The sequence below is a fragment of the Phalacrocorax aristotelis genome, chromosome 10 (genome assembly GCF_949628215.1).
Source record: "Phalacrocorax aristotelis chromosome 10, bGulAri2.1, whole genome shotgun sequence".
NCBI lineage: Eukaryota > Metazoa > Chordata > Aves > Suliformes > Phalacrocoracidae > Phalacrocorax > Phalacrocorax aristotelis.
The window spans coordinates 1,394,707-1,422,507 of record NC_134285.1 but is presented as its reverse complement, the minus strand read 5'-3'; the positions used below and the strand labels follow the sequence as shown (position 1 = coordinate 1,422,507).

Genomic DNA, 27,801 nt, shown 5'->3' with positions numbered 1-27,801 from the left:
TCCTGCCACGGTCTCTCGCTGCGCTGGAAGGTCCCTCTCCAGCATCGTTCTCTGCGTGTTATTTGGCCGTAAGTGTTTATCAGGTTTTTTCGGACAGATGATGAAGCCAAAACCTCCAGCCCGGTCCCAGAAGGGGACCCGATTCTGCGATTAACCTACAGACTCAGAAACGAGCTGTGAACCCCACCCCACGGATGTACCGTGCTGTGCGTGAGGCTTAGGGATAGACTTAGAGACAGGACTAGCTGTCAGCTCCCCCCTGTGTCGCGGGCTGTCAGCTGGAGAGGACATCAGCACGGATTTTTTTATTGTTATTTGTCCCTTCTCTAGCTGCGCAGATTGCTTAAGAGAATGGCACTCTGTGGAGTTTGACCCATGAGCCCTGACAGTGAAAATAATACGCTTCTCACCACAGCCACGGGAGACCGAAGGAGTAACTTCGGGCAATTAGTTTAACATTGACTATAAATATTCCTTCTCATTCCTTGTGACACCGTTAACAGCTCCGCTGGCAAATCCCGATTCTCTGGCAATATTTAAGCTGCCTGTCAGTTGGCGGAGGCTTGGTGGTGCCCGGCGCAGGGGACAGAATGAGACCCAGCTGAGCGCAGTAAGTTCCCTTTCAGCTTCTACCTCGAGTCGGGGAGCTCCGGTTGGCGCGTGGGTTCGGGGCTGCCGCCGGGCTGCCTTCCAGCCCCGGCGAGCGGTGGTGCCTTTAGAAGGTGGATGGACCTGGGAATGCTTTAAAAACCCCCGTTGAGGAGGCATTTAGAGCAATACAGTCCCCACGGGTTACTCGGGACCCACGTGGGCTGCGTCTCTCCCGGGACCATTGATAAAGGGCTGGCTTCAGCGGCTTCATTTCGATGCCACGGATGTTCCTTCCTCACAATCTCTGGCGAGGAAAGTGCTGCCGCCTGTGCCAGGAACCGAGGGAGACCAGGCTGTGAGCTGAATTCACAAAACGGGTAAAATTTCCACTGGGCCGTGGCAGAGTTAGGCTCTGAAATCAGAGCAACCGACTCCGCTGCGTTTTTTCCGAACGGCCAGCCTCCCTGCCGGCTCGGGGAGCTGCAAGAGAGGCTTTAACCAGACACCCGTATTCAGCTCCAGGAACTTCCCCTGGAGTGTACCTGTGTTTTGTTTCTTTGCTGACGGGCACGACAAATGCCTGCAGAGCTCTGCCCCAGATCCACACGTGTTTTGGAGGGAAACAGCCTCCAAAACTGAGCCGGAGCCTGAGCCTGAGCCTATGTAGCCTACAGCGCCGGCTGTACGGCCGGTGCAACCAACGCCTGTGGGCCCTGACACAGGAAGAGTCTCGGGATGAAAAGGAACAGCAATATCAGAGCAGCGAAAGAGAACGTAGGAGGTGTTAGAGCGGGGTTAGCGACTTCGCAAGGCTGGCATACCAAACCCTGTTTTTCTTTTCCTAGTTAGAGGTTAAGCGTGCCAGTAAAAACTCAGCAACAGCCAAGACACATTGCCTCTTAAAGAGGTAAGATAGAGCCGATCTGATCTTCAGAGCCCTGTAGCTGTGCAAGGCAGAAGCTCCCAAGGAATTCAGTGGGATCCGGGGGCTTTATAAGGCACAGAAAAGCCCCTGCCGAGGTGCTGCAAGTCCCCGGTCCCAGCCCGGCGCTGCCACCACTGCCACGCATCCAGAACACGGCTCTGCACCACCTTTGGCTCTTGTGCTGGAGGCTGCTGATGTCTCGGGATACAACCCCCCAGCTGTGGAAAGCGGGCGATGGGATGGTATCTGCCACCAGAAAACTCCTTATTTATTGCCAGACCTTTTTGTAAAAGCACGAGAGCCTGTGCTGCAGGACTGGGTGTAGCGAGGACATGGGGCAGGGCTTGTGCCCCCGAATCCTGCCCAGCAGGAGAAATCGCTGCGTCTGTGTCACTGGGGCACCTGCGACTCCATTCCCTCTCTGCTCTTTCACACACCTGAGCGTTCGGTAGCCGGCGGTGCCGCTGGTGCAGGAGAGCAGCCAGTTGCACTTCGGGCAAGTCTCTGGGCCACGGCGGAGTTAAGGGCAGGTTCCAGCTGCAGTTCAGCAACGGGGTGAAGCTGGCAGAGGTTGTGAAACACGCGACCGAGGGACAGGGCGGCTCTCTCGGTCTGTGCTTTGCTGCGCACTGGGCGTTCAGAGGAAGAACTTGTTCGACTGCTTGTTGTCCGACCGTCCACGCCGGGAGCCCCGGGCTGGCGCAGGCCACCCTTCGCCCCACCTTCCTCTGCTTTTTGGCAGGGGGAGCTTATAAGTGTTGCCTGACAAGTGCAAGAGAGGCCAAAGGACTTGGCCGGCCACGTAGGCAGGAGGAGGACGAGGACCAGCAGACACCCAGCCCAGCCATCCCGGTGACGCCGGGGCTGGACCCAGAGCTGAGCCGGCTGCGAGGCCGCGCCAAGGCTGGGGAGTGCCGGCTCTGCCCCTCTTTGGAGGAACCGTCTCCTTGGCTCAGCAGGGTGAGAGAAATAATCCCGAACCTGCCCTGTGGCTGGAGCCGCTGGAGCCCACTGGGCTGGAGGCCGGTGAGGTGCTGGGCCCGGGGATCCCCGGTGACCAACAACGGCTCTCCGAGGTGAGCCGTGCCCCTGCCTTGGCCGCACCAGGGCTGCCACTCGCCTCTGTCCCGCTCCTGGGTGAGGGGAGGAGGAGGAAACGAGGAAGAATTGCGTTAATTCAAATACCCGACCAATTTCCTTCTGTGGAATTTACCCTGTCCCTCCTGCCCAAGGGCAGCAGCCTGGTGCCACGGGGCACTCCGGAGGGCTGCAGGGAGCCCTTGCAGGGGTCCCTCAGTGATGCCACATCTCCTCATCAGGCATTTCTGGACAAGAAAATGAGTTTGTATCGCTGTGGGAAGCACACGAGTGTCTCACGCCCAGGAAATGCCTGTGCAGGAGGGAGCCCCAGCTCCGGTACCGGCTCTTCCACCGCTTGGTGCCGGTCCCACGCCCCGCTGCACCGTCTACCGGCAGTACTTGCTGCTCATCCCCACTGTGCCGGCCCGCTGCCGTGTGGCGGAGGGTACGTCCGTCCCTCTGCTCAGCGACACGCTGCCATCCTCCATTCCTGAGAAGGGAACTCGGGAGGAGACCCAGGCACCCTCTGCGCCTGGGCTCGAGCTCTCGCTGCGGCCAAGGAGGAAAACACCACCGCTGCTGGAGCAGTTCATGCATCTTCACATCCCGGCGGCTCGTCACGGGCACGTTTCTGGCAGCAGCTTCCCACCGACGCCAGTCCCGCAGTGCTGCCACACTGGGACCCACGGGCTGTCATCACCGGCTGTGCCACATCCCGGTCCTTTCCTCCGGCTACATCAGCTATTTCCACCTCCTCTCTCATGCTCCCGTTTCTCCACCGGTTAGACAATTGTCCACAGCAAAGGAAATCTGACCAAGCCGCAGCTGGCCGGCCTGCTGGCAGCACCTTCGCACCACAGAAAGGGAGTCACAGATGAAGGCAAATGCCAGAGGCAAGAGCCTTCTCCACGAGCAGCGCCGCAGCCAGAGCCACGGCGCCGATAACCCCTGAATTATTCAAGAAATGGCCAACACCTTCATGGTGCTGCCATATCCTCTCCTAACCATGTAACTCATTTTTTAACAGATATATGCATCAAGACGCAGCAGCATATAACTCCAGCCTGCATAAGAAACCATGGAGCCCACCAGCAGCACTCCATCCTCTGCGTCCCCCCCGTGGGATGTGTTTCCCCAGAAGACGCTGGACTCCATAGACATCGCTGTTCTTGTGCTGTACTTCCTATTTGTCCTCGCTGTTGGGCTGTGGGTAAGCAGAGACTGTTCAGAGCTTTCGTATGTGCCCTGTTACACTGAAAAATATGGCTGGTTTGGCCTCAAATTATTTTACTTTGGCTTGAATCAGGCTGCACTTCCCTGGACTCAACTGAACAAGCGGAAGGATAGAGTTTACAGGGTCTTTTCCTCACTTCAGCCTGGGGAAGTGCCCTCACTGCTCCAGGGGAGAGCTGTTCACCCCTAGTGTTTGCCGGGGCTTTGAGAACCCTCGTAAGGAAGAGGTCGTCTAAGTACAAAGTATTGTTAATAATAATACTTTGTTCATCCAGGAAGGAATTGCTGTCCTATAAATCACTTGTGCTTGTCGGCAGTGGTCTCGACAGCAGATTCCATGAATTAAAAATACTGCTTAGGTATAATTGAGGCAGAAGGACATGCTTTTGGCACGGCTTTTGTAATAGCTAAAGCACAATCTGGCTGGCATCAGAGATGAATAGTTACTCCCTTCAAACGCGGTGCATAACTCTCACGGTATTGCACGAAACTATCTGAAATCGCTGAAGACCAGGAGTCAATGAGTAATAGGTGCAATGCCGAGCCTTTCTCCTGGCTGTGCCTAATGACACGGGGTGTCTGCGGTTCTAGTCCAAAATTGCTTGTCCTCCTCACAGATCTGGAGTGATTTAGCTTGCTTGTCACAGAAAACATTTAATCAGGAGGCTGAGATGACAGAAAACTTTGCGCGTGGCTCACAGCCTTCGCCAGTCCCCTCCCTCGTCTGCTGCTCTCTCGCCCCCCGGGATTTCCCAGCAGCAGCTGCAGGCCCTTCAAGAAACCCTTTGCTTTCATGTGACGACAGTACAGAGTCTCCCGGTGGGGAAATCGCTTGGTGATGCTCGAGCAGCAACCGAAATGATTGCTGAAACCTGTGTTCTGCTTTTCTGCTTTCCCAGTCCATGTGGAAGACGCAGCGCAGCACTGTAAAAGGCTACTTCCTAGCTGGAGGACAGATGGTTTGGTGGCCTGTAAGTACCTTTATTGTTACACTGCTTGTGCCCCCAGGCTACAGCAAGACTGAAAAGCACTTCTGGCCGAGCAGAACTTATTTCTCCAAAGAGAAAAAAATCCCCCCAAACTTCCAGGTTTTGGAAAGACCCAGTTACAATATGGCTTTTTCTTGTTTCCCTGATTTCGAGCCTGGGGAAGTGGAGCTGCTGCAGGACGCTTGCCATGGCCCCGCACCCCCGCGAGAGCCAGCTCGCCCACTTGCAGAGCCCGTCTGGTTCTGCATGCTTTGATCTGGAGATTTCCAGAATTAACTGGGTGGTCCCCATCGCGGACGCAGCTTTACGTTGAGCCAGTCTGCTAGGTGGGGTATCGCGTTTGGGCTGGGCTGGCGAGTCAGCATGTGCTAATGTAAGAACCTGATGACCTGCAATTTCTACTTGTTACCTCCACCTTCTGCCCTGCCTCTCCATGAGGGACTGGACACGGTTTTGGAAGCAGGATGGTCCTAAACATGCCCACAAAAGAGAGATAGGCAGCGAGTGGTGAAAGAAGCTGGAGGGGGGTGCCAGAGCCACTGAACGTGTTGGCGAAAGAAGAAAGTGGCAGAGGGTGACAAGGATTTCGTGTCCCCCATAGTCATCAGCGGGGGAAGAGCATCACTGTGTAACCTGCATGGTGGGAATCCACCAGGGTGTGTGCGTGCACTGGAGCACCAAACTACTCCCTTTACCCCTTCGTCCATCGCCAGGCTGAGAACAACGCCTTTCCTCTCTTCCTCCAGGTGGGCGCATCCCTGTTTGCCAGCAATGTCGGAAGCGGCCACTTCATCGGCCTGGCTGGGTCAGGAGCCGCCTCGGGAATTGCCGCGACAGCCTACGAGTGGAACGTGAGTGTGGCGCGGTGGCTCCGTGGCCGCCTCTGTCCCGCGCAGGGCAACTCCAGCGCCAGCGAGGGCCAGACAAGGGCACAGGTCTGGCAGCTCCAAAGTCTGACTCCTGCTGCATGAGCGACAAGTCACCACCTGACTGAGGCCTCTGAGGGACAACCCAGTCCCCGTGTCCCCATTGATCACAGCCCTGACCAGCATCGCTCACCTGCCTTTCCATTTGCTTTGCAGGGGATGTTTTGTGTTCTGGTGCTGGCCTGGCTATTCCTTCCCATTTACATAGCAGCAGGAGTAAGTAGATGCAGTGTTGTGTCCATCGATGGCTTGTGGTATTTAAAACACCCGTTTGGCTCATGGCTTTAACCACCTCCTGCTGTACCCGCGCTTCTTCCGGAAGGCAGGGCGAGAGCCACGTGCGCCCGGCTGCCCCGCGGCCTGGGCTAAAGGGGACGAGAGCCCGGGAACGGCGCTGGGGGCTCGGGTGTGGGGTCCGACTGCTCCGCTCCCCCCGGCAGTGGAGGGGAGCAGCTCCCTCTCCCAAGAAGATGGCTGGAGGCTCTCATATCACAGTTTATGGTGAGCCTTATGTCAGCCATTATAGCAAAGTCCGTGCTTGCTAAGCTGCTCTGCTGGCCTGAGTGGGCAGCTGAGAACCAAACGCCAGCACAGTGCAACCGGCAGGGCCGTTCTGGTCCTCCACCGGTGCGAACGGCCCACTCTGGCGGCGGGGCTGAGCCCCCCGCAACTCGCAGGAGCGACGGCGCACCCCCTTCTCTGACGGCACGTCTCTCGCGTAGGTTACTACCATGCCTGAGTACTTGCAGAAACGTTTTGGAGGCAAAAGAATTCAGATGTTCCTGGCGATTCTCTACTTGTTTATCTATATCTTCACCAAAATATCAGTAAGTAATAAAAAACATGGAAACAGACTGAATTAAATTCGCTTTGGAAACACGCGTTGAACAGCGAGGCCAAGAAATGCAGCTACTGGCCCTTCCCTGTATTAGCAGAAAAGGGTGTATTATCAAAATTTGCGAGGAAGCTAGGCTATAGTTGTTTTGAGAACCTACACAAAAAGAATAACTTACTTCTTTCACGCCCCCCCCCATTAAAGATCTGAATACTTGCTACAGCAGGAGGGAAAGCTTGGTGTCAATGTCCTGAGCAATAGCTCATTGAAAAGTTGAGTTGTGAGTGTGGGTGCATCTGTTGTTAGATTTTGCATGTCTGGCAGCTCGCCCAGTTTCTTCCCTTTGCATATTTATTGCCTGTGCAGGCGCCGAAGGCTGTTATGTGCAGGGTAGATAAGAACGTAGGAGTTGGTATGTGTTTAGGTGAAAAGAGTTTAGTGATTTATTGCACCTGTTTGATGTTGTGCCTCGAATAAATAACTGAATCGACCCTTGCGCAACATCTCACTAGCTGTTTATTAACTGCGCAGCAGTGCATGAATCTGTGAAATCAGGCAAGTCCCTGCTAGTGTTTTTCCTGTACGTACGGGGCCAAAGTGGGGTGCGTTGTCCGACACACGGCTGCCATGTCCCCTCTGGAATGGATGCTGGTCACGGGGGTGAGGTGGCACCGAGGAGCCAGGCTCAGGTTCTCCTCCAGAGAAGACCGACCATTTGGTGGAAATCTCTGACAGCACAATTCCTGTATTCAGGATGCTTTTGTATCCCTCTGTCATTCTGTGGGCTGCAGTTTGCTTATCCTAAAGCTCTCCTAAAACGCCGCATTTTCACGTAGCTGCAGAGCTAGTTGGTCAGGGCTGGGTCCCAGCCCCGAGGACACTCTTATTATCTCGCTGTCACCATGCCAGCAGGGAGGAATTCGCGCTAAGGCAAACCAGTGCTGGGGCTGGCGGCAGGCCGAGGCAGCCGGGGAGGTTTGCGCCGCCGGTGCTCCGGTCGTCCCCCAGCACAGCTCTCCCCACCCAGCTCGCTGGTGCTCTGGGGAAGAGATAAGCTCACGCCAGCCAAGCGCCTTTTTCACAGAGTGCTGTGCGTGCTCCCCCTCTCCCGGGACAGCTCCGTCGTCGGCTTCCCTGTCCCCCCACGACCAGTAATAATAAACCGTCTAAACGCTGAACTAAGCCGGTCCTAATGCAGACCAGGCAGGAGCTGGGGCTGCAGAGGGACGTGCCTTGGGGAGAAGACGCTGCAGGGAGCCGGGGAGTGACGAGCAGTCACAACCCAGACCGGTCGCACCAGGGCAGGCGGCTTGGTCAGCCGAATGGTCGTGTTCCCTGGCACTCCTCGCTTTGAGGGGCTCGGTAATATCGGCACAACTGTGATAACTGTCTTTTTCTCTAGGTCGATATGTACGCTGGGGCCCTCTTCATCCAGCAAGCCTTACACTGGGACCTCTATATCGCTGTGGCAGGCTTGCTGGCCATCACAGCCGTTTACACCGTTGCGGGTACGTGGCCGAGTTTCAGATCACACCACAGATCCTGCTTAGTGAGCCGAGCCTGCTCACGCTCCGCGCCGTGCTTTTGCCACCTGCGTTTCCCGTACGACCTGGTTTTGCCATGGGTAGGGATCATGGGGGGCGGCGGGGAAAGCAACTGATAACTTTCCTGTTAAGACAAAATTACCAGGTAAGAGTAAATGACTACCCCTTACAAGGCCATACCAGCTACAGATGCACGGCAGTTCTGCTTTAAGGAGCCCCACCCGAGGCATTTGCACAATACATTTTTCCTCCGGGCTTTTTGGAGGTAGGAGTAATCTACATAACAATAACCCGTGTAATGCAGAAAGCATTGTCAGTCTCGGGTGCCCTTTCAGGGCTTGAGAGGGGCTAAATGGAAAAAAGCCATGCACGGAGTAAGCAGCAAATCCACACAAATAAAGGTTGCTCCTTTCCCAGTGCTCACCCCTAGTGATGTTCCTCACAAAGATCCCCCCCCGCCCTTTTTTTTTTTTCTTCTCCTCCTTATTCAGCCTGGGCTTTGTTTTGGAGCTTTTCCATGTATTTCCCGTAGAAGTGCTTATACTGGACTTTGGCTTTTTAGTGGCAAAATGGTGACTCATTGTAATTCAAAACATGAGACATTTCAGCCAAAGTATCACGCACGGGGTTTGGCCGAACTGCCCCCCAACACGGTCGGAGCGCGCCAGCCTGCCAGGCTCGGGGCTCGGCTTGTCAAAAACTCCTGCAAAGCGTGAGATGCTACGGCAGAACAAGCCCAGCTTCCCACAGCCTGCTGCTTCTCTGCTCTCTTAGGTGGCCTGGCTGCTGTGATATACACAGACGCTCTGCAAACTCTCATCATGCTGATCGGGGCTGTGACTCTCATGGTCTTCAGTGAGTGTTTCCCTGGGGTTTTATTACTAAAACTACGATAGAAGCTTTACCAGGTACTACAAACAAGCTGCATCATTCCAGCTGATTACTCAGTTGATGTTCTGGGAACTGATTTCTAGGTATTTTCCTGTTGGAATATATGCTTATGCAAATAATCTTATAGGAGTTCTTTACGTGGTAAAAATGCATGAGTACTCCCTGAAAAAAGAAATACATTCCGAAGCAACACCATAGATGAGCAAGCACCTTCTCTAGCCAGCAGATTTAGCATTATGCTATCCTCCAGCCCAATGCTAGGGTCAATCGCTTCCGATTTTAAAGAATACTTGCGGAGGAACTCCCATCGCAAACTACGGAGACTGGAAGTTAGAGTGCCGACCTGGGTCGATGCGGTAACTGCTTCTCATGACCTGTTCTAGGCTTTGTTGAAGTTGGCGGTCTCGAAGGTTTGCAGACAAAATACTTTCATGCCATTCCCAGCACCCGCAAGGAAAACAGTAGCTGTGGCTTGCCAAGAGAAGATGCTTTTCACATTTTTCGGGACCCTGTTAACTCTGACCTTCCCTGGCCGGGAGTTTTGGTGGGAATGACCATCCCGTCCCTGTGGTACTGGTGTACAGATCAGGTGCGTTACTGCTTCTTTGTCGGGTTTCAAAAATGTGTTATTGGTTGTTTGAAGCCGATTACAAACCTGGGGGTTGCAACGTGGCCTGGACTGGTTTACTGCTTCTCGTGGGAATTCGGTAAAATCTGAAGCTTTCAGTCCTAAAGCTGCAAAACTTGAGAGGCACAACTAAGTTTTGGGAATCATTTCAACATAAAATGGGGTGAGAATGAACGTACGAGTTAATCCCAGGCTACAAAGATGATTTTTTTTCCTCACTTAAGCCTTTCACTTCTTGCAAACCACCTGTGAACTCACTCCCTCAACTTTCCAGGGCTCTGGTTAGCATCCCTCCTAGTGACAACACCAGAGCTAGGAAGGCCAAAGCAATCTCCTGATGTTCCTGCAGTTCTCTCTTAACTCATTTTGCTTGCTTCAGACTCTCTCCTGCTTTGACAGGAGAGCTGCTGAACTGGCCTGATTTAGCCATCGGGTCAGGGAAGTCCCCAACAAAAGAAGAAAATAAAATTCTAACCCTATGAGTAGTTTCAGGAACACATTATTCAACACAGGGCCCTGCAGAAGCAAGCTCAGATTTGATGGCACAAGCAGTGCCTTTCGGGTCTACGCTTCTGTAAGGTACTTGGGATCTGAAGCAAGAATTACAAAGCTACAGCCAAGCTCTGTGTTCACTCTTCTAAGATTTCAATAGTTTAGAGAACAAAGTACACGTGAGTGCGATCGGTATCACGTCCTTCGCAGCTCGCTCCTCTCTGCGGACAGTAGACCGAACACATTTCTTAATTTCTAGGTCATCGTTCAGAGGTCCCTTGCTGCTAAAAACCTCTCTCATGCCAAAGGAGGCTCCTTGATGACTTCCTACCTGAAAATTTTACCCCTCTTTATGATGGTAATGCCAGGCATGATCAGCCGGATTCTCTTCCCAGGTAAGTGCCGAAGGAGAGATCCGTTCCCTCTGTTTATCAGTACTGGTTGTGCCTTCTCTGTGGAGCTGGAACAGCCTTTACCGAGGAAGTTAAAAGGTTGCAGTGCATCAAATACCCAAAGTATGAAGGAATGTTCTTCCAGTGACGAGCTGGAGGACGCACATCCTCCTCCAGCAGACCGCAGACACGTACCGCACCGCGCGCGGCTCCCCGCGCTGGAGCAGTTGGCTGCCACCCGGTCTCACCGCAGTTGTGCTGCTCTGCTCTGAGCTCGCTGCCTGCAGCTGCTCCGCGATTTGATCATGCATTTAGGCCCCTCCTGCGCCCAACACGTTTCTCCTCCTGCAATTTAAGTGTGAGGCACTCGGAGAAATCCTAACACACCACGTTGAATGTTGTAAACTGCTCACCTGGGGGGAACGCGAGGAAGTGCCTGTCCGTGAGGGGGTGTGCCAGAGGGGGGCGATGGCCTTAGTCCTCAGGGCAGCAACATTCCTAGAGAAGAATTAGACATTCGGAGCAGGTCAGCTCCCTATACTGGTAGCACCTTTTGCACGGAAGGGAAAAATGGGAAAAGAGGGAAGCGCAGTGCTGCCCTTACCTCGCTGTGTTGGGATAGTCCTGCCTTCCTTGCTGGAAGCTTCCCAATGCCCAGTATTTCACTTAGAAAGCAGTTTAAAACACCCAGTAGACTAACTTGTTTAGATATATCAGTTTACTGTGGCTACGGAGTACTGCCTCTCACTCCCCTTTGCTTATTTTAGATCTGGTGGCTTGTGCAGATGCGGAAATTTGCCGAAAAATCTGTGGCAACCCGTCTGGCTGTTCCGATATTGCTTATCCTAAGCTGGTCATAGAACTTCTGCCTGTAGGTAAGGAGCCCGGTAACGGCGCGGGCACTGATGGGTACGCACCTGCCAAAAGGCACCCGCGAGAGAACCTCAGAGGGGAAAATACGCTGCAACTGTCATTTCAGCGGGGTTTATGTGGGGGTTGGTGAGACAGTGGCAAGGGCCAGCATGCAACGGGAGAGACGGGTGATGATCCAGTACCCAAAGGTCTAATTCAGTCAAATTTGGACAAGAAATAAAGCGCAGATGCTTAACAATGAGAATCGACTGCTAACACCTCCCTATCCCTGCCGTTTCTACATTGGGGCTAAAAGCGTTTTTTAAAGTCTGTTCTAGTTGAAAGAAGAATTCAAGGTGGGATTATCGGGGATTCCTCAGGGCGGCTGTACTTCTCCTTCTGTTTCCAGGACTCAGGGGCCTGATGATGTCAGTGATGATAGCAGCTCTCATGTCCTCCCTGACTTCCATCTTTAATAGTGCCAGCACCATTTTCACCATGGACCTCTGGAAACACTTCCGTCCTCGTTGCTCCGAGTGGGAACTCATGATCGTTGGCAGGTACGGGGAACTGGGACACGGGCGTTATATCAGAGCCTGAGCATCGGGGAGGCATCTCGGCACACCTCGCAGCCTGCTGCCCCCGTACAGATGTAGTGTCTTCGTACCACACAGGTCTGGCGGAGGACTAGAGTGGGGGCCTTCTGGTTACGAGAGATCTCAGTCAGCGCCTTGCAAGCCAAGCAACTGGAAAAGAACGGTGTGAGCCAATGGCAATGGCATCTTTTTCTTGCACAGGGTCTTTGTGCTGCTGCTCACTGTGGTCTCCATCCTGTGGATCCCACTGGTACAGGCTGGCCAGGGAGGGCAGCTCTTTATTTACATCCAGTCGATCAGCTCCTACCTGCAGCCCCCCGTGGCAATGGTGTTTATACTGGGATGCTTCTGGAAAAGAGCAAATGAAAAGGTAACAACTCTGCTGTGCTCAGCACAGTCACCTCTGTGGCCTCGCTGTCCTCACGAGGGTCCTGCAGTTCCAACCGCCACCCCAGGCTGCAGTTCTGCCGCCTCTTGAGGCGCTTGGGAGGACAAATGCACCCACAGCTCTGCATCACCCAAGCAACCATCACCAATACAGGAGGCAGCAGCTCCTGATGTCTTTTCTAAAGACTCCACTGGCATTTCAGAGGCAGGGATTGCTGCATTGCCCTGTTGCAGGCTGTCCTTCACAAACCTCGAAGCCTGTTAGGGTCGTACTAGCCATCAGCTTGTTTATCACATGGACTTGTATTACCTGCATTGGGGGGGCTACAGAAGGCACAGTGGGTAAAGAAGCCAGACCAAATGGCATCAGGAGTCCTAAACCTCCAGTTTCTCCACAAAGACTGGTGCTGGGTAAAGGGCAAAATCTTCCCAAACCGGGCTTTGGTTAGGTGGAGAGCAGTTGTCAGCCCCCCAGGGTTAGGGCAACCATTAGGATACAAATGCCACTCTTCAAAGTATTCTGGCATGAGATGCTATCCTTCCCCTCCATAGCAATTGACCCCACGGAGGAGAGGCACCAGGTTACGGTAACAGCACTGGCAAACCTAGATAGCAAGAGCAGAAAAGGGAGGAGAGGGCAGCCCACCGAAAAAAACAGCAAGGAGAAAGCCTGGCCAGCTCGTAGCCTGAGAACGTGGGTATAGCCCTGGCTCCGGGGTGGATGCACACCTCTTGCCCCAGTAAAGCATACCCTTCCTTTCCCAGGGCGCCTTCTGGGGCCTGGTGACGGGGCTGCTGCTGGGCGTCATTCGGCTGGTGCTGGACTTCATCTACCCAGAGCCCCAGTGCGGCGAGGCCGACCTCCGACCAGGCGTGGTGAAGTACATGCACTATCTCTACTTCTCCATGGTCCTGGCCGCCGTCTCCACGCTCACGGTGCTGGTCGTGAGCGTGCTCACAGAACCCCCCTCGGAAGAAATGGTGCGTCACCCCTTCAGATTTCTTTTGTTATTTGTAAACGGTTTCCAGGATGCCCCACGTTACATCCATGGGAATAATGTGGGGATAAATAATCTGGAAATGGAAGTTTCCATTCGTTCTTTATTTGTGACCACACTTGCAATAACCTGTAGCTGCAGTCCCCTCTCTGCTCCAGCGCCCTGCTGCCATTTAAGATTTTGGTCCCATAAATCCAGAGTCCCACCCTGGAAATTGGTCAACAGTAGATGCTACAAAGAGTTGTTCTTAAGTTTCAAACATGTGTGTTTAACCCGTGACAAATTAGCTTTTTCCCTCTATTTTCCAAGAAATTCCAGCTTCTGGGTCATCTTTATCAACTCTCTTACTAATTTAGTGAGGAACCATTTTTACTCGCAGAAAAGAGAAATCAAGGGCAGAGAGCACACTTCCTCTGGAACAGGTTTGTGCCAGTTTGACTATTTTCAATAGATATCCTGAGGCTACAGAAAAACATTAATAGCAGAAAGGAGGGCCAGAGGGACCTTCAGAAATCATACAGCCAGCGCATCCTCTTGCTTCAAGACAGGACTAACCTGACACATTCTGAAAGACCTGGTGAACCCAGGGAGGATGCCCAGGGAGGTGTGTGATCAAATCGAGAGCTCACCCGCCCTCCCAGTGACAGTTTTGCCTCATCTCCAACCCGAATCTTTCCAGCTTCATGTTGTGCTCGTCCCTTCCTGTCCGCCCTATCGCTGATATTGAGAACATTCCTCTTTAATGAGTCTTTTACAGATTTGAAGATAATTATCATATCTCCCACCTGTCTTCTCTTCTCTCAGCAACCCCAGTTCTTTGAACCATTCCTCCCTGGCCGCAATTTCCATTCTTTCGCTCCCTTCACTGACCCGCTCTCAGTCTGCATCCAGTGATGGTCCCGTGCAGAACTGTCTCCTCCTCAGTAACAGTGAAGAACGCCGTCCTTCCGAGAGCATAGCTGTACAAGCAGCTGTCGTGTTCCAGACAAAACTAAACCCAACATGCCTGTGGTAGCCGTCGCTTCTGTAGTTACCAGCTGAGCACTTTGCTGTTCACCCGCTCCAGCAGAGTGGGAGAACAGATTTCAGCCTCTCTAAGTATTCTCTCTGCAGGCTGCTCTACGGCTCAGGTAGTCCTTTAAACAACCATGAAAGCAGTTTTCTTTAACACCGCTCTTCATGCCATCAGATAAGTCGGCTTACCTGGTTCACACGTGGGGATCTACCAGTCAAGAAAGACCTAGCAGTCAGCCCTTCCCCTGATGCTGCAAAAGGAGTGTGTGAAGCTGAGCGCCCAGCTCTCCAGATTGATATAAGCATTGCTTCTGAAAATAGTTCAAATGATAATAAATGTAAGTGCTCCAGCGTCGTATTCAGTAATACCTACACTTAACAACCCTAGGCATTATGTAAAGCCTTTGAAGACAAGAAACGTTAAAACTACTTCCTCTGGATTTCTGTAACTTCAGGGCATGCTAAAAGGTTTTTACCTGACAGTGGTACCTAAGCAGAAGTTTAGTTTCTTTTCCATCTCTTGATGGCATTAGATATGCTTGAAATCAAGGAGGAGCTGGATGGGATACAGAAAGCCATGCCCGTTATCCTGCACTAGAGACTGGTGCTGCTTGCACCTGCTGCAAGGACAACTGGTTGAAAAAGGGGAGGGTGGAGGAAAAGCAGAGTTATTTTCATGAAATTCCATTTCTGTTTTTCAGTGATGTTTTCTGATCGACTCTAGCAGCAGGGAGAACCCAGAGCCCTGGGCGGAGTTCTTGACAGATCAGTGAAGGAGGATTTACATTTTTTAAAACTTGTACTTGTCGGTATTAGGTACAAACATGCATAGCAACTCATTCTGCATTTTCCAGAGATGATTATCATCACTTGGTTTTGCCAGGCTTGGGACACTGTTTATGTAACTTCGCAGCTTTTGCTGTGTATTGCTTTGATCTATAACAAGCTGTTGAAAGGATCAGTAAGTTAATGAATGACGGTGCAGCCCTCCCAACTGCTGGGAAGTCTCACGTTTGTTGTGCTTGAGTGCTGCCTCCCCAGCGTTTAGCCGTGTATGCCCTAACCCACACCGGAGCTGGGAGAATTCAGTTTACACGTGTGTGGCGTGGAGTAACCCTAAATGGACTAGAGCACGCACTCGCAAGAGGAAGCTGATGGGCACCAAGCAGCTACAGCTCAGCTTTTAGATTCTGTCTACCATTACTGTTTATTAAATGTTGGGAATGGCAGAACGTGAGCTCAGAGCTCCAGGGAAGAATGAAATTGGTACTACAGCCCCAAAAGATGACAACTGAAGGGCTTCCTTCCCCTTAGTGTAGCTGGTGTATTCATTTAAAGAATGCCGGTGCGTTTTTGCATCAAAAGCCTTTGTACAGGACCACACTGACACATTCCTGAGATGTGTGTTACTGGTGAGATTTACACCTCACTATTGAATATCTTTTTAGGTACGACGAATGCCAAAGGGAACTCGAAGCTGACGACCACTTTTCTGTGGCTCTGCGGGATGGAGCGCAAAGAGGAAAACGCCGAGAACGTGGCGCCAACTAAAGCCGAGCCGCTTCCCGTGGCTTCGCTGGAGGAGAAACCGCTGGTGAAACACGTCCTGAACATCAACTTGCTATTATGTGTATGTGCCGGGATCTTCCTCTGGGCCTACTTCGCATAGCAGCTGGCTATTCAAGTCCAGATGACATCAACTAATTGGTGTAAATAATAATAATTAGCAGAGGGTTAATGTAATTCTTAATGCTTTCTACATTTTATTTCTTTATTTAAGAAGACAGACCCTCCTCCCCAGCCCTTCCCTTATTTCTGACGGGGGCCTGGCTATGAAAGGTGCTGAGTGCTCGGCACCATCACTGTTGGGCCTGAACTGGCAATAACAAGATGGGTGTAAAGAGCTGAGGAAGGCAGCTAGGCAGAAGAGGTTTGTTTTGGTTATTTTAAATATTTAATTACGCTCTTGGGGGTTAGACACTGCCTGGAATTCAGGAACTCTGGATTCTGTTCCTATTTATGCCTCCATGACCAGCTACAAGCACTTGTTTCCCCTTTGGTTCAGCTCCTCTACCCTGGAGGGCTGAGTGCCCGGAGGAGGGCGAACACCTGCTGCCTGTGCCCTGTCGGAGCAGCGACCCGTGCCTCGCTGGCTCAGCGTGCCCGTTCAGCTTTCTCCGTCAGCGCAGCGGGCAGAGGCGCGTGTGCGATGAGCGCTGAGGGGCCCGCTGACATTTCTGCGAGTTTGTGCTGAGTTAGCGTAGCTCTTACAGCCTGCCGGCATTACAGCCTGCCGGTGTCACAGCCTGCCGGCATTACAGCCTGATGGCGTTACAGCCTGCCGGCGTTACAGCCTGATGGCGTTACAGCCTGCCGGTGTTACGGCCTGATGGCGTTACGGCCTGATGGCATTACAGCCTGATGGCGTTACAGCCTGCCGGCGTTACAGCCTGCTGGCGTTACAGCCTGCCGGCATTACAGCCTGCCGGCGTTACAGCCTGATGGCGTTACAGCCTGCTGGCGTTACAGCCTGATGGCGTTACAGCCTGATGGCGTTACAGCCTGATGGCATTACAGCCTGATGGCGTTACAGCCTGATGGCGTTACAGCCTGCCGGTGTTACAGCCTGATGGCGTTACAGCCTGATGGCGTTACGGCCTGATGGCATTACAGCCTGATGGCATTACAGCCTGATGGCGTTACAGCCTGCCGGCGTTACAGCCTGATGGCGTTACAGCCTGATGGCATTACAGCCTGATGGCGTTACGGCCTGATGGCGTTACAGCCTGCCGGCGTTACAGCCTGATGGCGTTACAGCCTGCCGGCGTTACAGCCTGATGGCGTTACGGCCTGATGGCGTTACGGCCTGATGGCATTACAGCCTGATGGCATTACAGCCTGATGGCGTTACAGCCTGCCGGCGTTACAGCCTGATGGCATTACAGCCTGCCGGCGTTACAGCCTGATGGCGTTACAGCCTGATGGCATTACAGCCTGCCAGCGTTACAGCCTGATGGCGTTACAGCCTGCCGGTGTTACAGCCTGCCGGCGTTACAGCCGCACAGTGCAAGCACTGCTCGATGTGCTGTGACGGCCGGGCTGGCCAGTGAGCAGACACCAACCAACACCAGCAGCCAGCCTAGAAACTGCCCCTAAAATGTCATCAGGGACTCCTGAAGGGACTAAACCAGCCCCAACCCACCAGGTGCTGCCAGGGAGGAGGGCAGCGCAGGGCCTGGCGGCACCCCCTCGCCTCCTGGGGAGGGCTGGGCACCCTGCAGCCATGCCACGGGCACCTCCATGCCACGAAAACCCCCAGCCGGGACCAGCGACCACCTTTCACCTAACATCCATCCCCAGGGGAGGAACAGGCGGGCCAGGCTGTGCTGGCGGCGTGACTCAGCCTGCCCCCGTCCCCCAGGGCTTTGTGTAGCTGCAGATAAAACTTATTAAAGAGCAAGAGTTGCTCCCTGCCTGCCTGGAGTGTGTGGGGCCATGGCGGGGGGCTGTGGGGGCCGCCCAGGGCCTCGGGCCTGGTGTGGCTGCTGGCGGGCTCCAGGCCCTGCGGCCGTGCCGGAGGACGCCTCGGCTGGAGGAGGAGCTGGTGACACTCCCGAGGGCAGCGAGGCCCTGCCGAGGGATCCGGGCAGGCTGCAGAGCTGGGCAGTCAGCAGCCGCATGGAGTTTAACAAGGGCAAGCGCCGGGTTTTGCCCCTGGGGCACGGCAGCCCGGGGGAATGAGGGGCTGGGGAGCAGCTCCCCAGGGAGGGACCTGGGGGCTCTGGCCGACAGCAGGCTGAACACGAGCCCCCAGCATGCCCTGGCAGCCCAGAGGGCCAGCCGTGCCCAGGGGGGCACCGAGCCCTGCATCGCAGCCGGGCGAGGGGGGGATTGTCCCGCTCTGCCCCGCGCTGGGGCGGCCTCACCCCGAGTGCTGTGGGCAGCGTTGGGTGCCGCAGGACATTGAGGGTATAAAGGTACTGGAGAGTGTCCCGAGGAGGCCACGGAGCTGGGGAAGGGTTTAGAGGTGAAACCGTGCGAGGAGCGGCTGGAGTCCCTGGGTTTGTTCAGCTGGAGCAGAGGAGGCCGAGGGCAGCCCTCATGGCGCTCTGCAGCTCCCTCCCAAGGGGAGGAGGAGGGGCAGGGCTGGTCTCTGCTCTCTGGTGACCAACGCCAGGGCCCGAGGGAATGGCAGGGAGATGTGCCAGGGGAGGGTGAGGCTGGGCATTAGGAGAAGGTCCTTCCCCCAGAGGGTGGTGGAGCCCTGGCACAGGCTCCCCAGGGAGGCATCACGGCACCAGCCTGGCGATATTCCAGAAGCGCTTGGCCAAGGCCCTCAGAGACACGGTGTGAATTTGGGGTGTCCTGTGCAGGGACAGGAGCTGGGCTCGATGGTCCTTGTGGGTCCCTCCCAGCTTGGGACACTCTATGATTCTATGATTCCATAATTCTATGTCAGAGGAGACCCTGGCCATGGCGGAGGACGTCCCAGCCATGGCGGAGGCAGCACCAGCCATGGCAGAGGAGGTCCCGGCCATGGCAGAGGCAGCACCAGCCATGGCAGAGGAGGTCCCAGCCATGGCGGAGGTGGCACCAGCCATGGCAGAGGAGGTCCCAGCCATGGCGGAGGTGGCACCAGCGCTGGGGCGGCCCGACTCGCCTGAGCCCATGGTGCTGGAGCGGCAGAGCCTGCTGGCTATGCGGCGGGAGCAGCTGCACCGCACAGCAGAGGTGGGGAGGCGGTGGCGGCAGGGCTGGGGCTGCCTGCCGAGGGTCCAGTGGTGCGAGCGGGTCGCTCCTCTCTCCCTTCCTCTCCTGTTCCCCCGCAGAGCCGGTTCCCGCTCCACAGGCTGCTGGTGGTGGCCCGGCTGAGCCGGGGGGTGGCGGCGGAGGAGGTGGCAGGTGGGTGCCCGGGGCAGGACGGAACAGGCGGCCCCACACAGTCCACTTGTGGAGCCGCTCTCACCCATCACCCCCGGTGCGGCAGAGTGGGCGGGTGGGCGGCTGCCCCTTGGCACCAAGGGCGAGGCAGGGGCCCAGTTACCAGCTGCGTGGGGTTGAGGGAATCCCACCTTGTGCGCTCGCGGGGCTTGCTCCTCTCCTACAGCTGCTTAGAGTCATGAAATATCGCACGGTTGCAGCAAACTTCACCTACAAAACCTCACGGCATGACTTTCTCAGCCAACTAAGGTAAACCAAATGCTTTGTGTGCTGCGCAAGATACACTAAGACAATTTTATTTTCTTTTGTTTTAAACACCCGCATCAGCTGGTGCCAACATTGAGCAGAGGCAAGGGTTCAACTGCACATGCAAGACTCCTGAAGTGCTCTACGTCTGGGGCCTTCAGGTGATCCATCTCCAGCAACAAAGGTGTAACTGCACCTTTAGAGTAAACAAGTGCTAATGGGAAGTTTAGACTTCAGCTCGTGAAATATTGCAGGTTTTGGTGCAGTTTTAGGAGCTAATGTGAATCGCATTGGTGCGTATGTCAATGAAAGTCCCATGGTAGAGCAACGCTTTCATGTTTCTTCTGAAAAATAACAACATAATCTGTGAATCTGTTGCCTGTGGCAGCAGAGGGAACACCGAGCAGACCACACATCGCTAACTTGCTGGAACTACTGCTATAAACCGTTTGACAAACTGCCGGTTTTTCTTTTTGAAACAAGGTTATCACAGAGAATTGTTTGAAAATGCATTAGAAGACCACTCAGGAGAACAAGTCTCAGGCCTGCTCCTTCTCTATTCCAGCTATATCTTTCATGTAGTAGAGGTAAGTTACATAAATTCCTAACGGGATCAAGTAACCTTGATTAAACTTCGAACAAATTTGGCCTCTAAGATCCAGCTAACTACGAACGTATAACCATCTCTTACTCCATACACAGGCTTAAAGATCTCAATAACCCAGTGGTGGGTTCCGTAGCTTACCTCTGGGGTTTCCTCCTCCCAGGGCTTCAGATAACTGCCCCAGAACATTATTCTGACAGAATTAGATGACGTGTTCTGTCAGACGTAGCAGAACACGTGTTGACCTGAGCGCCTGTGACTCAAAGGGAAAGCCCATGTAGGGCACCTGATGAATTATTTTTATGTTCACAAATCAGTCTGTAATATGCAATTCTGTAAAAAGTCTACCCTTTCCTCTGCAGTCTTGCAGTAGCACAATCCACCTCATTATCCAAGATTTAGCTTCTCTCCAAAATCAAGGTCGCAGGTAAGTGTTTTGTACCACTTTGATGAAACAAAACTTTAGCTAAAGTGGTAGAGTGCTTCCTTAAGGTTAAACTGAAGATCAGCTACGATTATACCAAGCTTTTGTTCTCCCACTGAATACCTGTTGACCGCAGAGGAGCTGACCATTTCCAGCTAACACATCTTTTCTGGACGCAGTCAGCAGCTGACAGCAGGCTCTTGCCCAACTCTCTGCAGTCCGTCTTCAAGACACCAAGACTTCAACTGTCAAAACCCTTCACAGGTTTCAGAAAGTAGGAAAAAACCTTCCTTAGGCATCAGCTGTATTTATTTCTGTCCTCTGCTTGGTGAACACTTGTCGATGTATGTACTGGACTTCCAAAAATTATCTTTAGAGTATTAGTCGCTGCCTTCCAGCCTGCTATTTGTCCTTTCAGCGCTACCTAACCGGTCCCACAGAGTTCAGCCAACTGTTGCCTTTAACTTAGCCTGGGTGTTTCGGTAGGGCCCCGTATTAATTCGCTGAATTCTGTTGTTGCAAACGACAACGCACTGCGCAGCTTATGAAACTTGACCCTCTGATAAAAACTCCTTGCTGTACTTCAGGATGGAATTCACTCTCTTTCCACTCAGTGCTTTACTCCAGGAAATTAAGGTTTTAGTGGTGGCACATAACATCCCCACCAGACTGTTCCCAGACTGGTACGTGGCGACAGCAACGTCTCCCGTGACGGGCCCACGAGGCTCAACGCAACCACAGTCTGCAGCAGAAGTGGTCGCAGAGTGCCTTACCCTCCTACTCAAAGCGGCAGCCTGTATTCAGAGTTTTGAGGTAAACTTCAAATAACTGGGCTGTAAGAAATTTACCTGGTTTGCCCCCATAAACCCCCCCAAACCACACCAGCAAGCAGCCGCACTTGCCTTTCAAGCAGAGTTTACAAACATATACACCTAAGAGGACCCTAGAATCAGTGTTAAAGCATTATAAAACCTCATTATTTTATTCCAAGTTTCTTTCTAGTCCTCTCTAGCGTTATTTTGTGCAGCCATTTGATTGACCTAATGCACCAACACGCTTAAAGCCTGGTGAAAGTCCCTCACGAAGCTGATACCTTCCTGCCCCTGCCCATTACTGTGCACTCCTGGGAACAGAGGAGACAGTCGCATTTGGCAGAGAAGGGCAAATTTCCTCAACTTCAACCGTGTCATAGCCCTGTGCTCTTATTGTAACTGCACTGAAATATGCTGTTTCTGATCCAGGATGACACTGAGGATATGAATGAGAGCGTACACACTCTTGCACCCGAGCTGCTAATCCCGGTAGAGACAATTAACTACTTGCATAATGCTGAAGAATGTGCAAGTCCAGAAGATTTTCTGAGAATTTATCTGAGTCCTTCACAGCCAGCCCTGGATTCAGGTACACTGCATACAGTTTGAGAGATAAACATCAAATTTAGTAGCAGAACTAGAATCTGCGTCTCAGAACACTGAAATTTTGAGTTACAGGAGCTTGTTATGGGTGCAGGTCTGCTCCCACTGACAGGAGTCATAGTCCCTGTTAAGAGAGGTCTGAACAGGAAACAGCTGGGCAGCCACTGGGATTTCAAACTGGGACATCAACGAGAGAGCAAATAAATGTATTTATAATCATGTCACCAAGTGCAATGTGTCTTGTCAAGACCTTTATGAAATGCAGTTTTATTCTGCAGTTAAGCCTGAGGTCAGGTTAATAACGTCAATAAAATGTGACGTGGAGTATTAGTTGAATTTACTTAAGCCAGAAATGCCTTAGTTACACGAATGTTACCTCACCTGACTCGTTTCCTCCCCCTCCCTCTCATTCGCAGAAACCGTATGGCCTGTTCCAGCTCATTTCTCTGCGTGATACAGGCTGTATCCAGTGCTTCTCTTTGCAGCTGAGTCATCTGTGCTTAACATGAACGTATGTATGCATTAAAGAATAGATACAGGTTCATTCCCAGTACGCTTCCACTACGGTCCTTAAAGAACGAGCCGAGCAGCCAGCGACTCACGAGCTACAAGAGCCCAGAGAACGACCGTGTAACCTTCGGGGTCCACCGGAAGCAGTCGTACTCATAAACTTGAATAAAGATGCCTTAAGTTGACAAAAGACAATCTTTAATTTTATAAACGTTCACCCAACTGACAAATCCAAACGGCTGTTTCAAAGTTCTTTCAAAATTCAACAGTTTTCAATGAAAGCACAAAAACCACTTCCACAGTCTCATCTTGAAACAGCTGCGAGTTTCACATAAACAAAAGCAGGCTTGGTTAATACAAATAACTATGAAGTAAGTATTGAGTACTGATCATTAAGTAGCAATGAAATGATTAAAGATACAGTAAGTTTCCTTCTACAGCGTGACAGTCCTTCAAGGCACTAGAATACATCCACAGTTTTGACAAGGCGACCGATAACCAGCAGTCACCACCAGCGCTCTGGCATTTTTTGGTTCACGTTTTAAAAAGAATCTGCAGCAAATCAGTGAGGGAATGTCTCTTGCAAGGCATCTCCTTGTAACGTCTAAGAACAAGAAATAAAAGTCTAACCGTGACATTAAAAAGATTATTTCCGTAATACATGCACTTTAAATAACTAACGTTCTGCTTCTTACTCTTTCGGATTTCTGCTAATACCAGCCGCACTAGCAGCAGTTATGCTTCCTATGCAAGTAACTAATTCCTTCCATCCAAGAGTTTGAAAACCACTGTTCAGACACAGATCATCAAACTTCTTCTGAATGGCTCAAATCACTTTCGCCGTGATGCGCAAGTCAAACTTCACACAGTTTTGCCATATCGTCAAAAGAAGCTTTTCACTGTCACGTCTGTTGGTTTTCCCACCAGGAGAGGAACCTTGGAAAAGTTTGAGTTCCCATTACAGAGCAGTGCTTTCCGTGTCATTGTCAATATCGAGCACGAGATGGTTGTGCAGTTCTTTGCTCGCTGTCTCTGTAAGAAGCTCTGAAGAAGGGTTTTGAAGTGGTTCTCGAATACTGGAATTAGAGTCTGCACAAAAAACGGAACAGCAAGTTTAGCAGCCTGGACAGAGACACCTCATTCACTAGCGTGTTTCTGGTGTGTTTCCTTAGAAAGAAAAGGGAAAGGAAAGATCAACAAAGGCTTTTCAAAGAGAGGGCTGGCACGTATGTGCACATGCACACATGGACAGAAAAAGGCTAAGCCGAACTAGAAAGCTTACGTTTGAGTTGCTTCTCCTACACATCTTTTTTTAGCCTGGTACATCATAAAAGAAAAACATTTCTTTCTGAAGAATGGAAGGCAGCAAGTACGATTCAGTATCAGATTCCTCAGCGCCCCTTAGAGCGATACGTTTCTCCAGACTTTCACGTCAAAACATAACGGTCACTTGGCAAAAAAGCTCAGCACCCAAATCACCTGCCAGGTAACAACCACCCGCAACTTTCAGAAGCGGTTGGAACAGGTAGGGTGTCAAAAGGAGGCACTGCCACAAGGAGAGGAGGAAATGATTTAAACCAAATGCAGATTAAACCCCTTTCCTGTGCATAAGAGGAAACATCAATGCTCTCTGCCTCTTCTGAGAGGAGGAGAATTTTGTTCAAGCCAAGCTGTCCAAGAAGGACGTCAGAAGTGTTGCGCTTCTGGTGACTGACTGCGCTGGGAGTTAGAACACCAGAAAAAACCCATATCAGTTCAAAAAACGTAACGGAAAATATGGAGTCAGTATTTTGGAAAGCTAATTTATGATATGCCACGGCATCACTTATTGCAACACAGCAGCTGATCCAAATAGAAACCCATTTAGATTGCTTGTATCACTAAAGAATCCAAATAAATACCTGGCTTTTAAACATAGGTGGCATGGACAGGCAACCCATAAAGACTTGGACTCATACCTCAAGCATTAAGTCTTAAATTTAGCCCAGAAGTTAACTTTATAAACGTTCAAAGCTTCAAAGTTTGAGCTAAATGACATGGAAGAGGCGACAGCAGACACGGCTGAAGTCCAAGGGCAGCGCGCGTCGCTCTCAGCCGGCTGCCAGAGCGCCAGCCAGCCCCACGCAACGCGCCGCCGTCCCGCACCCAGCGACACCGGTAATGTAGTAGCTGGAACTCCATCATCCTGCGCCCCGACACCGACTGGCTTGCCTTGCACAGGACAGTTAATGCTCTCAGCCCTACTGCTTCAAATTCCCCAAAAACGTGATTCCAGGATTTATGTTTTCTTGTCAGGTGTGAACTATAAATTTTCTCCCAAGCCTTGTATCGCAGTCTTGGGGAGTACCATACTCTGGTAAGGCAGCATTTCAGCACAAAATGAAATCACCCAGCAGGCACAGAACAAGCCACCAGTCCTGTTATGACTCGGTAAACACCATCATCTTGGGGGAATCTTTTAAATAGACTTCTCTCCCCAGCCCTCATCCTCATTTTGAAGGTCGGCATCCTGGTTACTGGGCTACTCCCAGGGAACAGCGCCTTGTGGCACCTACAAGACGGCCACTGTTCAGCAGACCTTTGAAAGCAATGAAGAAACAACTACTTTAAAACCAAGCCTTTCTGCTTAGCCTCACATTCATGTGTTTAAACGAAGTCCCTGGTCCCTGAAACCAAGTTTCCTAACACCAGCAGCTCTCCTTTATCCCAGCTATACTGTATGATTATTTCTACAACAGAAGGAAATTTAAGTATTTTAAAGTCACTTGATTTAAACTTTTTTTTAGTCATTTCACTATGTAATATTGCTTCTGTTCGCAACAGAGGAGCAAACTGCAATCGTGTGAGTTCCCGAATTCTTCCTGCGCTTTCCCTTACTCAGCAAGCTCCGCGCTGAGCCTGAGCGCCGACGAGACGAGCACCGAACCGAGCCGCAGAGGCGCTGCGCTCTCCCCGACACCTGGCAGTCCCGGCTGGTGCCTCTGAACTTTCACTTAAAGCAGGGTTCAGAAGGCGCTCTTCAACTTTAGATGCGGGCACGGAGGTTCTCCCTACCGCGACTGCCTACTGAAGGATGAATCGGAAAAGGAGGTAACTGAAAGCGCGAGGCAACACAGGAAAGGAGCATTTGTGACAAACAATGGTACGGCTACGTCAGATCCAAAATGCAACTCCGCATAAAACACATGGATTTCTGGATAGGATTTTCTGGACGCGGAAGAAGTACAGCGTGAAACTGGCCGGTCAAAACACGAACAACTTTACATATTCTAGTCTCCAATGCTTTTAGTACGTTAATGTGATAGCGAGCATCCAACAGCCATTCTTTTTGCATGCCACACTAAAGGTAACGCAAGCAAGCGGTGTTATTGGTGACAGGTTAGTAGTGGGCATTAGCACACACATGATTATGAATTAGCAACGTTTTTGGCCAATCATATGCCTTTTCCTTACCATTGAACTTTCCAATACAGTTCCTACTGAATGCAGGTCAAACATCTAGATTATTTAATAAAATTTTCGATTAGAATATTCTTTTCTAGGGCTTATTGCTTTAATATCACAAATAGAATTTGAGGCATTACTGAAGTCCAGCACATGGACAAAGGAATTCAATAGTATCCTGAAAACAATTCAGAATCCCCGTTCTGATATTATGAAGTTTGCTGGGAACTTAATTTTGGCTTCCCTTATTCCCACCTGTCTTCTCTTGCTCCACTATTTAAGGTTAAAATTAAAACCAGATACTTCACAGTGTGAATTAAGTCAGTCAGTCTATAGTAAGTGCTTACATGTGCACGTGTGGATGTTAGAGCAGGTACTCTGATGTAATATGCAGTGGTGTTAATCCAGAACAAATATTAATCCTTTAAAAAAAAGGTTGATCCGGAAAAGGTGGATGGTCCCGTACTGAAGTGTACCGCTGGAGGTAAGCCTGAGTATCACTTCAGCTGTTCCCCAGGTGGGGTTTTTTGCCAGACATACTAGATTTTCTAGGTTCCTTTATCAGTTCTGCTAGAGAGTCCTTCATCACCAGCTTGCCTTCACCGGCTTTCCTGCGCAGCAGCTTTCATACTGTTTTTTACCGTACACAACTTACACGGCCAATTTGCTACGGTTTGCACTCGAAAGGAATGATATCAAGTCTCTCCACTTTCAGCGCGGTTTCATTTCAACACCGCAGATTTCAATGGCTCGTTATATTTATGCAGACTGCAGGGCAGCCGCGCACCTCTTACACCTGCAACTTAGCGGAAAAGGAGGCGGCACCGAGCTGTAACTCACAGTCCGTCTCCAGCCTCAGTTGTGCCCATCGCTCCCCTCCGGCAGATGCTTGCCTTGTGTAACAACTCCCCCGCTAATAAAGCAGCCCCCTGCTAGGTATTATTTAGAAGCCCTCCAGCTTCTAAAAGCAGCCCTCCAGCTAGGTATTATTTAGAAGGCAAGTATTTCTCCAGCTACGCTGGGGTAAAACAAAGCCTGCTTGCTTGCTATCAGGAAAGCAATTTCCTCAGGACCAGAAAAATTCCCAAATGAAAACAAACACGGGCAACCTGCGAAACATGACTTGGAAATTAAGGTTAAGTCTTAAGTTTGACTCATCAGCACTGTTCTCATTCTTAACTTATTTGTAAGGATGCTGTAAAGATCCAGACCCCAGCCTGATTTCTGAATTCCATTTTGAAATAAATCGCTCCTGTATTTTAAAGATACTGACAAAAAGAACAGAAGTACAATAAGGAAAAGTCTGTTATTTCTAAAAGCAAAGCTACTTTTTAGTCGCTTAAGCAGCTCATTTACTGCTAGTTTCTCAAATTTAAGAAAACTGTACTTCCAACCTCACCTGTCAATCCAATACTAAATTTCAGTGCCAAATCTTGAGATAATTCCAGGATGCGGCCTCAACTTTCTCAGCCTGCCATGCAGTCGTTACCTTAATAAGGCAGCATCTCTAACCCATCACATGGGAATAGTGAGATTATTAACGTGTCGTTCGGCAGCTGCGATGGAACAGACTAGTACCATTAGAGAGGCTGGAGCTGACAGAACGCAAACGCAGACATGCCAGAATGCAGATGCTGCTGGGCGCTTTTCTGCAGAGGGTTTTAGTCACATGAACATGTATTTTGCCAAATAAATTCCAAGTAGTTAAAAATAACTGAAAACCTAAAGGGAAAGCTACATTAAAATGCAACCATCAACCACTGAATTGCAGGAAAAAACCATGAGCTTCCGTATTTGCCTGCACTGATGAGAACAAACCTGTTTTAAATGGGTCACTGCTTCAC

The 27,801-nt window shown here is 51.4% G+C and overlaps 2 protein-coding genes across 18 annotated transcripts in view; one reads left to right on the top strand and one right to left on the bottom strand.

The window, feature by feature from the left end:
• Nucleotides 1–372: 372 nt before the first annotated feature.
• On the top strand, nucleotides 373–16,116 carry SLC5A11 (solute carrier family 5 member 11). Of its 2 annotated transcripts, XM_075104612.1 has the most exons (16): nucleotides 373–610; nucleotides 3,624–3,806; nucleotides 4,729–4,800; nucleotides 5,565–5,669; nucleotides 5,901–5,960; nucleotides 6,467–6,571; nucleotides 7,982–8,087; nucleotides 8,898–8,978; nucleotides 9,398–9,603; nucleotides 10,394–10,529; nucleotides 11,294–11,401; nucleotides 11,788–11,938; nucleotides 12,176–12,344; nucleotides 13,127–13,342; nucleotides 14,549–14,711; nucleotides 15,822–16,116. In XM_075104612.1, exons 2-16 carry the CDS (start codon nucleotides 3,675–3,677, stop codon nucleotides 16,040–16,042), a joined length of 2,031 nt encoding a protein of 676 aa, XP_074960713.1. In that variant the 5' UTR covers nucleotides 373–610; nucleotides 3,624–3,674; the 3' UTR covers nucleotides 16,043–16,116. The 2 variants fall into 2 exon arrangements, with proteins under 2 accessions (XP_074960713.1, XP_074960712.1); XM_075104611.1 differs by lacking the exon at nucleotides 15,822–16,116 and having other exon boundaries at nucleotides 13,127–14,691.
• A 6,573-nt stretch (nucleotides 16,117–22,689) lies between these two features.
• ARHGAP17 (Rho GTPase activating protein 17) overlaps nucleotides 22,690–27,801 on the bottom strand; it is a 48,269-nt gene continuing 43,157 nt past the window's right edge. For 5 of the 16 annotated variants that reach the window (XM_075104594.1, XM_075104599.1, XM_075104601.1 and 2 more), the window contains 2 exons: nucleotides 25,967–26,011; nucleotides 22,690–23,602 (listed from right to left, as the gene is read on the bottom strand). Coding sequence is in view for 7 of the 16 variants with exons in the window: in XM_075104601.1 (XP_074960702.1) it covers nucleotides 26,004–26,011 (8 nt within the window). In the remaining 9 variants the exon portion in view is untranslated. Of the gene's footprint in view, nucleotides 23,681–25,966; nucleotides 26,012–27,801 lie in introns of all 16 variants that reach the window. The other 11 variants (XM_075104609.1, XM_075104596.1, XM_075104600.1 and 8 more) reach the window with 3 other exon arrangements.